Source organism: Triturus cristatus, chromosome 10 (assembly GCF_964204655.1).
Source record: "Triturus cristatus chromosome 10, aTriCri1.1, whole genome shotgun sequence".
Lineage (NCBI taxonomy): Eukaryota > Metazoa > Chordata > Amphibia > Caudata > Salamandridae > Triturus > Triturus cristatus.
The window spans coordinates 557,565,531-557,582,631 of NC_140593.1; the positions used below are offsets into that span (position 1 = coordinate 557,565,531).

General features: G+C 52.1%; 1 protein-coding gene across 1 annotated transcript in view; it reads left to right on the top strand.

Moving 5' to 3' along the window:
* The first annotated feature begins 1,675 nt into the window (after positions 1-1,675).
* Positions 1,676-17,101, top strand: part of LOC146789721 (tetratricopeptide repeat protein 21A-like) — a 49,404-nt gene continuing 33,978 nt past the window's right edge. Inside the window, exons 1-2 of the mRNA XM_085631183.1 lie at positions 1,676-1,847; positions 16,949-17,052. Of these exons, the coding sequence (XP_085487309.1) occupies positions 1,676-1,847; positions 16,949-17,052 (276 nt within the window). The remainder of the gene's footprint in view (positions 1,848-16,948; positions 17,053-17,101) is intronic.

Consider the following 17,101-nt stretch of genomic DNA (forward strand, 5'->3'; position numbering starts at 1 on the left):
GAAATCATTCACTTTGCTGCCAAGCAGCCAGCCTTCCAAAGCCTTAATGGCACTATCTCCAAAGGCTACCCAGTCCTGATTGTGTCTTCTGGGTTTCTCAACTTAATCCTGTACTGTTCAGTGGTTAAGCCAAACACAGGGGAGTCAGGGCAGGCATTTAGTCTCCATGGGAGCCCAAGAAATGCAAAGATGACCCTCAAGGACCCACAGGCCGGAGACACAGGAGTCGTGAGGGGACCTCGAGCAGTTTCACAAAGCAGCCCAAGGAGCACTCAGTCCGGGGAGGCTGAAGTTCTTTGGTGGAAATGGTGCCAGAGGTTGGGAGCTACTTGGAGCCCAGGGCACTGGTTTTTGGAACACCGACAAGCATATGCACTTGCAAAAGTACGCGGTGCACAGGGTTATGGGTATTGCAGCCCCCACAAGGGATTCTGACCTCATATTTGGTGAAAGGGCAGCTCGGACTTCGAGGGACTTGGAAACCCTTCTCCTCTGTTGCTGGAGCCTTCGGAGTCCTCAGGAGCAGCAGACCGGTCAATCGTGATGTGGTGCCTGCAGTTGCAGGGGAATGACTCCTTCACTCCAAGGGAGATACCTTCAGTTGTCCCTGATGCTCCACAGGTCCTGCAAAGCTCTGGCGCAAATCTGGGCAAAGGATATTGGAGTAATCTCCCCACTGTCCAGACCCTGCCCTGGGAGGGTCCCTGAATTTGTCCAACCCTCTCCCGTGGGTGTAAAAGGGCTTACCTGGCTGTAGGACCCTAGATTGGACGTAGACAAGATTCTGATCAAGAAACTACTGACCTTCGACCATTTGGACACTCTGGACTTGGCTGGTCTTCGACTGGGCCTAAATTAGTCTCCCTCGGTCCACAGCATCGTCTATGCCCGTGCACCATAAAGGCTCTGTGTAGGACCTGTGGAGCATCAAGGAAAACTGAGGATATCTCCCTTGGAGTGAAGGAGTCACTCCCCTGCAACCACAGGCACCACATCTCAACTGACCGGTTTACTGCTCCTGAGCTCCGGACTCCGAAGGCTCCAGCAACACAGGAGGTGGGTTTCCAAGTCCCGCGAGGTCCGAGCTGCCCTCTTAACAAGTTTGAGGTCAGAATCACTTGTGGAGGCTGCAATACCCGTACCCCTGTGCACAGCGCACTTTTGGAAGTGCATATTCTTGTTGGAGTTTCCAAAACAAGGGCACTGGGCTCCAAGTAGTCCCAACCTCTGGCACCATTTCCACCAAAGAACTCCGGTCTTTTCGCACAGAGTGCTCCGTGTGCTGTTGCTTTGTAAAACTGCTAGGAGGTCCCCTCACGACTCTTGCGCCTACGGCCTGTGGGTCCTCGAGGGCCATCTTTGCTTTTCTTGGGCTCCCATGGAGACTAAATGCCTGCCCTGACTCCCCTGTGTTTGGCGAGTCTCCTGGACCTTGCTGGTCCGAACCATACCCTTCTTAAACCTTCTGCGTGTGTTGCGTTGCCAAGGTTTGTTGGTGCTCCAGCCAGACACCGACCCCTCAGTACTCTACATCCTTTGTGGGACAGCTCTTGTGCTCCTGGTCATCCTCGACGTCTTCTTGTCACGTTGAATGCAGGGTCAAGATCACCCTCAATGCACCTGAAGCACCAGACATCGGTGGGCATTAGTCTACCGAGCCCATGGTCCTTCCTGAATGACCCAGACTGTCCCCTTTGCTTTCAAGTACTCTTCACCCAAAATCCACCTTTGGATTCTGGAGGACACTTTCCTTCTTTCCAGAAGTGTCTCTTCTTGGAAGTCCTCCAGAGATCAACTGCAGTTTCTGACTCCACTTCAGACCTATGAATCTGGCTTCCCTGGGATAGGTACCGCTGGTACTACCGTATCCACGGGTGGGGTGGCTTTCCAACCTCCTAACTTCCACGGGGTTTCTTCGAAGTCCACTTAGAAGGGTCCTTAAACTTTAAAACTTCAACCGCGAGGAGCCTAGCGCGCAACCAAGATGGCCGCGTAGGCTTGTGGCTCCCGGGGGCCTCCGCAACCTCCCACGTCTATCCTGTCATAATCCTGATTTTTTCGATGGGCTTTTGTTTATGATCTTGCGCTAAGGTGCCACTCGTTTTCCAAATCGAAATTGGACTCCGGGAACGTGTTTTTTGGCGATCTGAAGTTTGCGGCCTTCTCCGGTCTTGGTGCCGAACTCGGGTTGGTGAGGTGCCCGGCTGCGAATTGAACAACAGCGGCATGCCAGGCTGGGCCTTCCCCCGTACCCCGTGCTTTCACTTTCGGTTTCGAGTTAAGCTACCGAGACTGATGCGTGGGACATTGGGAGAGCTGCGCGGAGTACGGAGTGCAAGGCCTAGTCTTGAACTGTAAACAGGCCTCTTTCAGTTGGTGGCCCGGATCTCCTGGCCTTCCTCCGGGTGCTGGAGGGTGCTGACCTTGCTGATCGCTGACGATGACGACGAGAGTGGACGGCGACAAACTGAAACCCAAATCTACCCGGAGGGGAGCTTATTCCCAGGCCAACAATATGGACCGCTATGCGCAGCCAAAGGGATCCCCTAGTGGATCGCGTAAATCGCCTGAGCCGCCCAAGGAGGCCTCGGGCACATCATCCGAATTGACCCTGTTGGATGTCATGGGGGCCATTGAGGAGATGAAGGTGACTGTGAACCAGCAATTGGATACTCTGGCTAACAAATTGGACTCGGTGCTGATTGATGTCACCTTGGTCAGAGCGGACCTGTCGAAAACCAATGACCGGGTCGACTCATTGACCCAAGCGGCGTCGAGCCTAACGGTAGATGTGGCCGCCTTGCAGACGACGGTGCGGAGGTTGCAGCTCGCCAGTGACCTGACCGAGCGTCGCCTTGAGGATTCCGAAGGCAGGGCCAGACGGAACAACGTCCGCATTATCGGCGTGCCCGAACGGTCGGAGGAGTCTGCTGTGGATCTTTTTGTGGAGGATCTAGTGGTGACTCATCTAGCACCCAAAGGGCTGAGCAAGTTCTTCGCTGTGGAACGGGCCCACAGGATCCCGGGGGGTGCGCCCAAGGTGGGTGCCCCCCCGCGGCCTATCATTGCCCGACTTTTTAATTTTCGGGATAGAGACGCTATCCTGCAGGCGTCGAGGGTGGCTGGGCCATTACGATTTGAGAACTCCAATGTTAGCTTTTACCCAGACTTTACACAAGCGGTTCAAAAGCAACGGATGGGATTCTCGGCCATCAAACGGCGCCTGAGAGACATGGAGTTCAAGTATGCGATGCTGTTCCCGGCTAGGTTGCGGGTCGAGTTGGATGGTCGCTCCCACTTCTTCGACCGGCCGGAGGCGGTGGGAGAGTGGCTGGATGCCCTGCCCAAGAGTCGGGATCGGGAGGGTCGGATGGCGGAGAGCGGAGAGGGTTTGACGGAGTAGGAATGGAACTGTGATCCTGGTGATGGACTGTATTGGTAACGTTTTGCACCTGTGGCTGCACTGGACTCCAGTTTGTAACGATTTGCCCAGTGGTAGTTGGAGGTTGCGGGGGGCTTGCTGGGGCCCTTTCCTCCTTCTGGGGTTTTTTCTTGTCCTTTCTTCATATTGGGGCGACAGGCACACTGCATGTTGGGGGGGGCTGTCCGGGCTCACGCAGGGGTGCAGGGAGGGGGGATTTTTGTTGGGGTTGATGGGGGGGGGTTGGGGTTTGTTTGTTTGTTTCACAAGGCGGGGTAATATTTTTTGCTGTGCTATTATGATTGTGCTCCCCGGGAGGGGGATATTTTGTGCTGGGAGGGATGGGGGTAGGGGACTGAGACTTCTTTCCTGGAATGTGAATGGGCTGGGGGACAGGATAAAGCGGGGGGTAGTCCTGCAGTTCTTGAAACGTATTTCGCCTGACTGTGTTCTTGCAGGAAACGCACCTCATAGGGAACTCTTTTCATGCCATTACCAGACGAGGATATCGCCTCCTGGCCCATTCTGGTTTCACCTCTGGCTCGAGGGGAGTGGGCATCTTAGTCAGGACCTCTCTCCCGCTGGTGGTTGATGAGGTGCTCCACGACGACAGAGGGCGCTACACTGCGCTGGTGGGGAGGTGGGAGGGTAGATTGATTTCGCTGGTCGCGGTCTACGTGCCGCCGGGCCTGCAGACGGCCACCTTTGCTGATTTGGGGCGCCTGCTACTTGGGCTTCCGGGGGGGGTTTTGGTCTTGGGGGGGGATTTTAACGCAGTGGTTTCCGGAGTTGAAGATCGACACCCCCCTAGGGACCTCCCTCGGGCCCAGAACTGGCTGGGGGGCTTTCTGGATACCCTGAGACTGATAGACTGCTGGCGGTTGAAACACCCTGGACAGGCGCAATATACCTTCCACTCTGGGGCCCACGGTAGTCTTTCGAGGCTTGACTATATGCTAGTGCCTGCGGCCCAAGCTGGGATGATCGGGGAAGTGCGACACTTGGCACGCGGTATATCTGATCACACCCCTCTTTTGCTACACCTAGATATCGCCTTGGGCGGCGGAGGGGAGGGTGGCGCCGATCAACCCCTGGTACCTACGAAACCCCACGATCCGTGCAGACCTGGTTAAGTCTTTGGCACACTATTTTAATGATAACGTGGGGTCGGTGTCTTCCGCCGTCTCCCTTTGGGAGGCCTTTAAGACGGTGCTCCGGGGCCAGGCCCTAGCTCTCATTTCCCACACCAAAAAATGCGAGGTGCAGGAGGTTGTTCGGCTAGAAAATGAGATCACCGAGTTGGAGAGTGATTTGGAGCAAGGTGTTATGGATGACAGATTGCATGTGCTGGAGCTTAAGCAGGCCGACTATAAGGCGCTGGTTACTGAATCTGCTAGGAGTATGGGCAGGGAGCAACAGGGGCGATTGTACGATATGGGTGATAAGGCAGGGAAGTTGATTGCCTGGTTGGATAAGAAGGAGAGAGCGAGTCGAGTGGTGCCGGAGATTGAGAGGGTGGATGGTGTGCGTGTGACGGACCCCGGTGACATTGTCGATTGCTTTGCGGAGTATTTTCACGGGGTCTACTCTCCGGTCTCAGAGCGATCGGAGGAAGACTCTCGACTGCTGCTTCGAGATATTACTCTGCCTTCCCTATCTGATGAGGATAAAGTATTGATGGATGCGGCCCTATCGCCAGATGAGATTGCTTTGGTCATTCGCTCCATTGCCTCGGGTAAGGCCATGGGTCCTAATGGACTTCCCATCGAATTGTATAAGCTGCGCCCAGATGCGATTGCCCCGTATCTCTGGGACATGTTCCTTGAGGCTCAGGCGGCGGGCTCCCTACCGTCTGACCAACGTCTTGCTACTATTGTTGTTATCCATAAGGAAGGGAAGCCGCGAGATCGGTGTACTTCTTACAGGCCTATCTCTTTGTTAAACGCGGAGCCCAAAATCCTCGCCAAGGTACTGGCCAATCGTCTGATCCGGGTTGTAGGCGACCTGATTCATCAGGATCAATCCGGTTTTATACCCCATCGCAATACCGCTTTGAACCTGCGGCGACTGCATGGCGTCCTTGCTCGCGCCCCATTCATTCGTGAGCCGGCCATCTTGGCGTCCTTGGACGCTACCATGGCGTTCGACACCTTGGAATGGCCATACATCTGGGCGGCATTGGCGAAGTTTGGGTTTGGCCCGGGGTTTATCGGTTGGGTGAAATTGCTTTACGACAACCCACTGGCACAGGTAGTGGTCAACGGACGGGTGTCGGCTCCCTTTGTTTTGGGTAGGGGCACCCGACAGGGATGTCCACTGTCGCCTCTTCTCTTTGCGCTTTGCTTGGAGCCCCTTGCGGAATGGTTGCGGTGGCACCCCTCGATACGTGGCCTTAGATGGACGCCGGAATACGAGGATCGTGTTTCCCTATATGCGGACGATATCCTCTTGTATCTTGCATCTCCGCGTAAATCGCTCATTGTATTGGTGGATGTGTTGAGCTCCTTTGGTCGCAACTCCGGATTGGTAATTAACTGGGCTAAGTCTTGTGTATACGTTCTCTCCGGAGAGGCCCCCCCCCTTCCGCGGGGGTGCCCTATCCAGATTGCGGAGTCGGGGTTCACGTATTTGGGTATCTTTATAACCCTGGATCCGGTGGCCCGGTATGATCGGAATCTTCTCCCCCCCCTTCAGCGCCTAAGGGCGGATGTGGCGGGATGGCGGTGGCTGCCGCTCGGCCGGGCAGCATTGTTCAAAATGATGTCGCTACCACGTTTTTGGTACGCCCTGCAGAATACTATGGACGTAGTGGCGGCCCGTTATTTTCGGGAGGTGGAGTGTCTCCAGCGTCGATTGTTTTGGGATGGGCGGCCGCGGATTGCTCTTGCTAAACTGACCCTACCGTGGTATGACGGGGGGGGTCGCCCTCCCTGACATTAAGCGATATTACTGGGCCTCCCAGTTGGCTGCCGTCAATCACGGGATGTATGGCCCTGCTTTGAACCCGGCTTTTGAGATGGACAAATTGCTACTGCCAGGCGGAGACTATAATCGAGCACTATACTCGGGGTCCCTTGATGCGCGGTTGACGGGCCCGACGCGGGTCGCGGTGCAGGTGTGGCACGCAGCAAATGCGGCGATGGGGTGGAGGGATCGCTTGACTCGGGCTACACCATTGTACGCGTCCCAGCGTTTGGGTTGTCTGTATACTACGAAAGGCTTCGAGAAGTGGGATACGATTGGTATCAGCACGGTAGGGGATCTCTGGACGAAAGGGAAATTTAAGACGTTCGACATGCTGAAAACGGAATACCAGTTGAATGACAGGGAATACTATCGGTATGTTCAAGTTCATCATGCCTTGTGTTCCGTGTTTTCAGACGTGGCGGCTATTCCGGAGCATTCCCCGTTGGAAGACAGAGTATTGGACGGCTATGTGCCGGATAGCACCATTTCGTTGATTTATAAAAAGCTTATCAATGATCGAATGGGTTTGCTGGCCTCATTGCGGGAAACGGATTGCAGACGGTATAGAACTGGACGACGAGGATTGGGTGTCAGCGGTGGCCTCCCCAAAAGAGGTGGCTATCCCGGCCCGATTGCGGTTCGTCCAGCTTAAGATACTGCATAGAGTGTATGTCACGGGGCCTGGCCTGATGCGTATGGGGTATTCGGTGGATGGTTTGTGTAAGCGAGGCTGTGGGTTACTGGGGACTTTTCTCCATATCTTGTGGGAGTGTCCGGAGGTGACTCGGTTTTGGTGCAGAGTGCATGCGGTGTTAGAAGAAGTCACGCATGTTGCCTTGTTGCCAGAGGCACGTAGATGCTTGCTGAATGTCTGGGAGCCGACTGATTACAATGTGACGCAGACGCAATGGGTGACTCTAGGCTATATGATAGCGAAGCGTGACATCGCACAATTGTGGGGCTCCCAGAGGCCGCCAACAGTCTCCGAGTGGAAGGAACACATGGACTGGTGTATGTTTAGAGAGAAAACGGTGTATGTGGCGAGAGGCAAGCCTGGGAAGTGGATTAAGGTGTGGGGTCCCTGGAACTCCTACCGTGGAGGTATTTGCGCCCCGCCCCAGACGCGTGAGATGGATGCCGCTCTGTCTCCCTAGCCCCCCGCATTCCTGTATGCTCCTGCGACATGCGACTTTGTCGCTTCTGCCTTGCCACCCTCCCCCCCCCCCCTCTGTCTACCCGGGTTGGTTTACTCCCTCGATACGAGGAGCACATGTTTCTGCCATTAATCTCCTCGGCCTTGTGAGTTTGATGTTTTCTGTTTTTCAAAAATATGAAACCTTTCTTGTTTGTTTAGGGACTGCGGCTGTGGCTGACTGCGATGATTAGCACTTTAGTAACTCTTTTGCTGCTTCATTGATGTGCATGTTAAGTCGTGCCTATGTTTACACTGCATTTAGCGGCCGGCCTGTTGGTTGTAGGCCCATACTTGTATCTTTTCGAAATTGTAATAAAGGTTTAAAAAAAAAAAAAAAAAAAGAAAACTTCAACCGCGACTCCATGAATTGTAAGTAGCACACGGCCGTGTTTCCACACTGCACCTGTCCTCTGTGGTGTCCCTACTTACTCACCTGTGTGGTTCTTTGGGGTCCCAGCGATTTTACATCCTCTAGACAGTCTTAACTCGAGTTGTGGATCTTATACCACTGTTTTAGTATATGGTTTGGTCTCCCCCTAGAGCCTACTGTGTATTAGTGCTTTTTACTATTGTTTCTGTGCTACAGTATAGTGTGCTTTGTGAGTATCCTCGTGTAGAGGATACTGTGTCGTACTTAAAGAGTGTTAGATCAATAAATACATATCTTTATAACTACTGCGTGGTTCTCCTTTCATTTAAACAATACTATATGGTTGCATTCTGGTAAAACAAGCTGCTTAACATTCCTTCAAGACTAAGCCGGAAGGCAGCTCTCCACAGCTACCACTTGGATAGCTTTCTTAGGTTATCCTTGATCTCTTAAATCACCATAAGGGCTGTTTGGACTGGTACAGGGTGACCACTTTAATTAGCAGACAGCATATACCAGGCCAACTTCTCACAGTGGTGGGCAGCGGTTAAGATTTAAGCCTTCATTGTTTTACCAGATAAATCTTTGTTTGATTAACTGAAAACCACTAAGTACTAGGTACATATAATACTAGCTTAGAATAAGTAAGTTCTACTGAACCTAGGGTTGGGTAAGTCCATTGTCTAGCACAACCTTTCTCTAACCTCAGTTTGGTTCCCACTAGGTTAGGTAGGTGCAACACCTCACCACACTTAGTATGTCTACTAAAGGAGATGCAGTGGCTCTCTGCCCTCTGGATACATTAAGCTTTCATTCCACGAATTGAAAGCCCAGAGTGCCTCTAGAAAGCTGAAGACAGGGAGAAGCGCCAGCACTGAACGTCTAATAGAGAAGTTACTGTTAGATGAACTAAGGAAGACCCCTGGGTCAGATGAACCAGAACGAGTGGATGGGGCAGGGAATGAAGAGAGATCAGGAGGGGACACCTTTTATGACCTGGAATCTAACCATGACCAGGGGGACCAAGATGGGTCCCACCTGGATAACTCAGATCTTCCAGAAGGCAGTGGAGAAGGCCATGATGCCCCCTTTTCACCCCTCCAGGCAGAGTGCAGACTTTACCAAGGAGATCCAGATCTCCCTCTGCAGAGTCTAATCACTCAGGACAGTCTGTAGGGACCTTTGTATCTAGCATGAGGGACCACTCTTATGATAGGGAGTACCAAATTCTGGAACTTGAGAAAGCTAAGCTTAGGATTAGGCAACAGCAATTGACTCTGGATAAAAAATCCCTAGAAGTCCAGAGAGCTAGAAAACAAAGTTAGGACTAGAGTCCCACGGTGGCAGGAACAGTTTCCCTAGAATTAAGGAGCATTCCTTTAATAGGGACCTGAGCAAGTTTGTCCCTCCCTACCATGTTGGGGATGACATCCATAAATGGATAACTGCTTTGGAGAGCGTATGTAAAGTTCAGAGGGTCCCTCAAGAGCAGTGGGCAGCTATCTTGTGGCTCTCCTTTGCTGACAAAGGTAGAGATAAGCTCCTCACTGTTAGAGAAGAGGATGCTGACACCTACTCCATCCTGAAGAGTTCTCATTGATGGGTTTGGCTTAACCACTGAACAGTACAGGATTAAGTTGAGAAACCCAGAATACACAATCAGGACTGGGTAGCCTTTGGAGATAGTGCCATTAAGGCTTTGGAAGGCTGGCTGCTTAGCAGCAAAGTGAATGATTTCAAGGGAGCAGATCCAAAATTGCCAAAATCAGTTGTTGCATCAGTACCTGGTTGACTCGGATCCAACTTCTCCCCAAGAATTGGGAAAGAAAGCAGATAAGTGGGTCAGAACCAGGGTGACGCAGAAAAAAACAGAACAATGGTGGTTACCAGAAGAAGCAAGATGCTAAAACTCCAGATAAGGGTGGGGACAAGGGTAAAGATCAGAAGTCTTCATCAGGGACCCAAAAACCTGCATCTGGGGGAGAGTCACTATCCAACAAAGGTAAAGGCAAAAAGAAACCTTGGTGTTACTTGTGTAAGGTAAAGACCCATTGGACACGAGATTCTGTTTGTCTAAAAGCCAAGGAAAATCCTCCTACCACCACTGCCCAAGGCAACTGCACCCACTAGCACTAGTACAGGTGGTGGTAGAGGGAACAAGGGGTTAATAGGGTTAACCTTGGGCTCTGACCTAGTCAGAACTCCAGCTCAGTCTGGGCTGGTCTGTGATGGTGGCATGGATCTTGCCACCTTATTTGTCAGTCCCAGTAACCGGTGCAAATACAGACAACAGCCTTTGATCAATGGTAAGGAGGCCATGGCAAACAGGGACACAGGTGGAAGGGTCACTATGGTGACAGAAAATCTTGTGGACCCGGACCAAATCATAATTGGAGAAATGTACCAAGTGCCAATGCTAACAATGTCAGGATTGATCATTCCTTGAAAGTTGTTAATTTCAGCTGGGGAGGGGTAACTGGCCCTAAGAAAGTAGTGGTTAGCTCAGACCTTCCAGTGGAGTATTTGTTGGGCAATGATTTAGAAAAATCAGCCAGGGCTAAAGTAGAGTTTGGGACTCATGCAGCAATGCTGGGCATCACTGCAGATGTGTTTGCTGTGACCAGGTCACAGGCCAAGCTGGATAACCCTGAACAGGCCTTGGATCCTGGGAAAAGGGACCAAGGGCCTTCCAAGAGAAGGAGCAGGACGGGTAAGGCTGTGTCTTCCCCCCCACCAGACTCAGTGTGAGGATCAATCTCTTGAGGGAGATCTTAGTCCCTGTGGAGGAACTGTCTCAGGAACTGGAACCTGATCAGGTTGAGTTCTTAGGGACGGGGGTCCTTCCAGAGCAGACTTGAGTTTGGCACAGCAACCTGCCTCTCTTGAACCCCTCAGACAGCAAGCTGCTGCTGCGAGTATCAGTGGATCTCAAGATCTATTGGGATGAGGGACTCTTCTACTAAGAGGGTAGAGACCCCAAGCCTGGTGCCACTAGGAGGTTGGTCATACCTCTGAAGTTTAGGGGCTTCCTACTCACCTTGGCATATAACATTCCCTTAGCAGGTCATCTAGGCCAACGACAGACTTGGGATAGGCTTGCCCCTCACTTTCATTGGCATCGCATGTCAGAAGACAAAAAGGAGTTATGTTGCTCCTGTACCACCTGTCAAGCCAGTGAAAAGTCAGGTGGTACCACAAATGCCCCCTCATACCACTACTTGTGGTGGGGGTTCCCTTTGAGAGGGTTGGGATTGATGAGTCCCATGAACTCTCCTACAGCATCTGAACACAGTTACATACCAGTGGTGGTGCACCATGCCACTAGGTATCCAGAGGTCATACCCCTTAGAAACGCCACAGCTCCTATGGTGGCCAGGGCCCTCCTTAGAATCTTTCCAAAGTGGGTTTCCCTAAGAAGGTCTTAACTGACAGAGGTACAAACTTTATGTCAAGTTATATTACTACAATGTAGGAGTGTGGAGTGAACTAAAAGTTCACCACACCCCATCATCCACAATGCAATTGGTTAGTTTAAAGGTTCAACAAAACCCTCAAACAGGATCATGGGCCTCCCAGAAAGGAATAGGTGAAAATGGGAAGCACTGTCCTCTTTGCCTACAGAGAGATCCCACAGAAGGGAGTTGGCTACAGCCTTTTTGAACTTCTGTTTGGGCATCCGAATAGGGGTCCCTTGTGTTTGGTTAAGTAAGGATGGGAGTTACCACTCAAATCTTCCTAAACAAGACATAGGGGACTATGTACTTGGTCTCTGCTCCAGGATGGCGGAGTACATGAAGGAGGCCAATAAAAACCTTGAGGCAAGTCAAGAATTACAAAAAGGCTGTTCTGACTATCAGCCAGGACAGAAAGTATGGGTGTTGGAGTCTGTGGCCCCAGCAGCTCTCCAATATAAATGGAGTGGACCCAATCCCATTCTTGAGCAGAAGGGACAGGTCACCTACTTGGTGGACCTTGGTACTCCCAGGAGCCCCCACAGGGTGCCCCATGTGAACAGGGTCAAGCCATACATTGACAGGGCTGACATGGGCTTGCTCAAGGCAACTGACGAGGGACAGGAGGAAGAGAGTGACCAACTCCCTGACCTCACAGAACCCTGATGGATCAGTTGATGTAGTCATGGCAGACAGCCTCACTGGTCAACAGCAGATTGATTGTAGGTAAGTCCTCAATCAATACAGGCATTTGTTTTCTGTCACCCAGTCAGACCACCTGGTCAGTGAGGGCTTCATTAAATCTTCTCAGAGCCCCTGCTACAGTTTTATGAAGCCCTCACTGACATCCTTTTGGGCACCTGGTCCAGGCTCAACACAGGGGCTGCTGTGGATCGGATGATTGCCCGATGCCACCGCCCGCCTCGGGGTGACCCCACTTTTCTCTCCCAACACCCCACCCCTGAGAGCTTGGTGGTCCAAGCCTCCACCTCCGAAGGCGCATTCCCTAACGTACCACCTGAATCCAAAAACCTGGACTATCCTGGGAAGATGTTTTCTTCCTCCAGCTTGGGACTGCGGTTGGTAAACACTGCATGTTTTTTGGGCTGTTACACCCACTCCGTGTGGGATACGGTGGCGCAACTGCTGCCCCTGTGCCCTGAGGAGGCCTGGCCCGTACTCTCCCGTGCAGTTGCCGAAGGGAGAGACAGTGAAGTTTACCATCCGCTGTGGGCTGGATACCGCTGACTCACTAGGCATGACAATTTCCACATCGGTAGCCCTAAGACGCTACGCCTGGTTGAAGTCGACTGGTTGTTCAGGGGATGTCCAATCCACCCTTATGGACATGCCCTTTGATGGCCGTCGCCTATTCGGCGACAAGGCAGACAATGCGCTGGAGTGCTTTAAGGACTCTCAGGGTTACAGCGCGGTCCTTGGGCCTCTCCACCACCCGCCCTGTGCATTCTGCCTTTCGCCACTTTCGTGGCTACGGAAGGGGTGCCCTGCCACGTCCCGCCCAGAGCCACAGTCCAGCACAAGCTGTTTAGCCCCTGTGCTGCCAGAGATGAGGGAACCACAGCCGAGGTTCTGGGGGCCAGCGGATGGGCCAGTCCCCCACAGTCCCCTCTGCAGCATCCTCCAAACCCTCCTGGTCCGATCTTTCAGGGCCACCAAAAGCCAGTGGGCCTCCGGATTTTCCATCACCTCCTCTACTGGCGCACCATCACGTCTGACTGGTGGGTTTTGCAAATAGTCCGAAGGGGCTACTCCCTCCCCTACGAGACTACCCCTCCATCCATGCCACCTCTGTACCATTGCATGTCGGAGGATCATCCGGCCCTTCTCCAACAGGAAGTTTCTGCACTCTTGGTCAAGGGAGCCATTGAGCGCATTCCTGTCCCAGAAGTAGGACGTGGTTGCTATTCCCACTACTTTCTGGTGCCCAAGAGGGGCAAAGGCCTGCGTCATATCTTGAATCTCAAGAACTTCAACCGCTTCCTCCGGAAGAAGTTCAAAATGTTGACGCTTGCTCAGGTCCTGTCTGCCCTCAACCCTGGAGACTGGATGGTAGCGTTGGACTTGCAGGACCCCTATTTTCACATCCCCGTCCTGTCGGCCCACCAGCGTTACCTGCGGTTCATGGTAGGCCAGGAGCATTTTCAGTTTACCGTGCCACACTTTGGCCTTACAAGAGCCCCTCTGATGTTCACAAAACTGATGGCGGTGGTCGCAGCTCATCAGCGCAGATCAGGGGTTCCAGTATTCCCCTATCTCAACGACTGGCTGTTGAAGGCGAGCTGGCCCCAGACTGTCGTCTCCCACCTCCAGACTACGGCCGACCTCCTGCATTCGCTGGGGCTCTCGATCAGCATGCCGAAGTCACACCTGACTCTCTCTCAGAAGCTCCTCTCCCTCGGAGCGGTTCTGGAGACAATGCAGTTTCGGGTCTATTCCAGCCCCGCCCCCCGAACAGCGAGTCCGGGATATTCGGGCTATGATTCCGATCTTTCAGTCTCTATCCCGGGTTTTGGTCAGGGTGACCCTCAGGCTACTAGGCCTGATGGCCTCCTGTATCCTGCTGGTGGACCATGCCAGATGGTATATGCGGGCTCTGCAGTGGGACCAGAAGTTCCAGTGGGGACAACATCAGGGGAACCTGTCCGATAGCGTCCAGATCTGAGGGCACTGCACACCAATTACAGTGGTGGCTAGTGTACCGGGATTGTGTCCACTGCAGATCCTTCTCTCTTCCCCAACCGGCGTACACAGTGGTGACAAATGCATCACTTCTAGGGTGGGGCAGCCACATGGGAGAGGCAGAGATCAGAGACCTCTGTTCTCCGGCGGAGTCTGAGCTCTACATCAACCTGCTGGAGCTCGGGGCAATTAGTCTTTCACTCAAGGCACTCCTTCCCTTTTTCCGGGGAAGAGTAGTGCAGGTGTTAATGGACAACACCACCGCCATGTGGTACTGCAACAAACAGGGCGGGTTGGGGTCATGGACCCTATGTCAAGAGGCCCTCCATCTCTGGACATGGCTGGAACATCAGGGCATATCCCTGGTGGTTCAACACCTGGCATGTTCACTTAACACCAGGGCGGACAAACTCAGCCGCAGGTGCACGATGGATCACGTATTTGCAACTTCCCTCGGAGGTGGTGTAAGGTCTCTTTCGACAGTGGGGAGAGCCTTGGTTAGATCTATTCGCCACCGAAGAGAACGTGCAGCAATTCTGTGCGTTGGAATTTCCAAGGAGGCACTCACAAGGCAACGCTTTTTGTCGCAAGTGGTGTTGCGGTCTTCTATATGCCTTTCCGCCTATACCACTTCTACCCAGAATGCTGAAGAAGATCAAGCGCGACCGGGCTCATGTCATCCTTGTGGCTCCGGATTGGGCACGAAGAGTCTGGTATCTGAGCTGCTACACATGGCCATCGACCCTCCAATCAGACTGCCTCTTCAGGAGGATCTTCTGTCGCGGCAGCAGGGGACTATCCTCCACCCGAACCTGTCCAGCCTCCCCTTCTTTCGTGGAGATTGAGCTGCGGCAGTTGACCTTATTTGACCTACTTCCCGAAGTCTGTGGTGATATCTTGGCAGCTAGGCGTCCCTCCACTGAGACGGTATACGCCTGCAGATGGAACAAATTTGTGGCATGGTGCACAACAAAGGCTGTGGATCCCCTTTCTACCCTTCTCTCTGAGGTTCTCTTGTTGCTCCCTTCTTTGGCCCACCAGGGCTCTTCTCTGGGCACTCTGAAGGGCTACCTCTCAGCCATTTCAGCCTTCCTTAGGCTTCCTGATCAGCCTTCTCTTTTCAAGTCCCCTGTTGTAAGTCGCTTCCTTAAGGGCCTTACTAATTTTTTCCCTCCTGTTCCCTTCGTAATGCCCCTGTGGGACTTGAACTTGGTTCTTACATATCTAATGTGTGCTCCCTTTGAGCCACTTCATAACTGTCCTCAGACTTCTTACTCTAAAGACTGCTTTTCAAGTTGCCATCACCTCTGCTTGCAGGGTGAGTGAGCTACAAGCTCTTATTCAAAGCCTCCTTTTCTGGCTGTTCATCGGGATAAGGCCGTCCTGAGAAGCAGACCTTCATTTATTCCCAAGGTTGTTACTTCTTTCCACATTGGTCAAACTATCACTCTGCCCACCTTCTTTCCGCATCCTTCTAAGGAGAAAGAAAGGCTCCACAGTCTGGATCCAAAACGTGTGCTTTCATTTTATTTGGATCGCACCAAGCAATTCTGGGTGGATGACCATCTCTTTGTTGGCTCCATGGGCGCCAAAAAAGGTTGGGCCGTGAACAAACGGACCATCTCTAGGTGGGTTGTTTTGTGCATCAAAGCTTGCTACTCTTTGGCAAAGAAGGAGCCTCCAGTGGGACTGCCTGCCCATTCCACCAGGGCGACGGCAGCGACCACTGCTTTGGGACGGGGAGTCAATGACATCTGTCATGCAGCTACATGGGTATCTCTGCACACGTTCACAAAACGCTACTGCCTGGACAGTCAAGTCCTGGGAGACTGCTTCTTTGGCCGTTCTGTTCTCCAGGACTTTCTGGTGTGAACTGGGTCGCAGACCCACCTCCGGGGTTGGTATTGCTGGGGTATCTTTCTAAGGTGAGCAATCTATAACTAATTGTCTCTTTCAGATGAATAAGTTACTTACCTTCGGTAACGATATATCTTTAAGAGACATAGATTAGTTATAGATTCCTTACCGACCCACCCATCCTACCAGCTCTGTGAACTGACTTCTAGGGTCAGGGAATCCTTTTCAGGGCCCTAGCTTTGTGCACCAGTGGTCAGTGTCTTGCTTGGCTCTGCGCTTCTGGCGTGGAATGTCGTGTAAAAGAACGGACCTCAGCGCGTAAGAGCGGCGTCTGAGTAGGTACTGCGACGTCATCCCGGTGACCACAACGCCAACGACGAACGCGGAGCAGACGGACGCCACCTTTCGACGTGCAGGGGACTGCTGATGAAAAATTCTCCAGATCCAGTCTGACACCTGGGGGTAATTCTAAGGTAAGGAATCTATAACTAATCTATGTATTTTACAGATATATCGTTACCAAAGGTAAGTAACTTGTTAGTCAAAAAGTGACTGGAGGTACCGCTTTCTCCGGATCTGCGCTGGCTGGCGCGGAAAAAGAAAGAACTGACGTAAGCGAGCGAGGACGGCATCTAAGTAGCTACTCCGATGTCATCCCGGCCACCACGACGCCAACGACTAATGCAGAGCCGACTCACACCACCTTTCGACGCGCAGGGATACTGCTGACAAATTCTCCGGATCCAGTCTGACGCCTGGGGGTAAGTCTAAGGTAAGGAATCTATAACTGTCTCTTTCAGACTTGAGGGAATGATTGTCACGTAAAATTGAGGCAGTGAGTTACAGATTCTGCGAGCGTTCGTGTATTACTGCTTCCATTTATGTATTTAAATGATTTATGTGACCAGACGGAAAACTTTCATTTTAATTAATTTAACATTCTCCAGGTATGTCAGTGTGAATAACTTACTTGCATTTTCTTTCAGTGAATGATTTGCCTTCAATGGTCAATGATGTTAAGTACCTGATTTTACTAGCAAAGACCTATAAAATCATTAAGAAAGAAGAAGTGGCAGAGACATTTAACAAGGTAAGGAGTGGTATCGTTTTCAAACTGGATCTGATGTCTCATACTACTT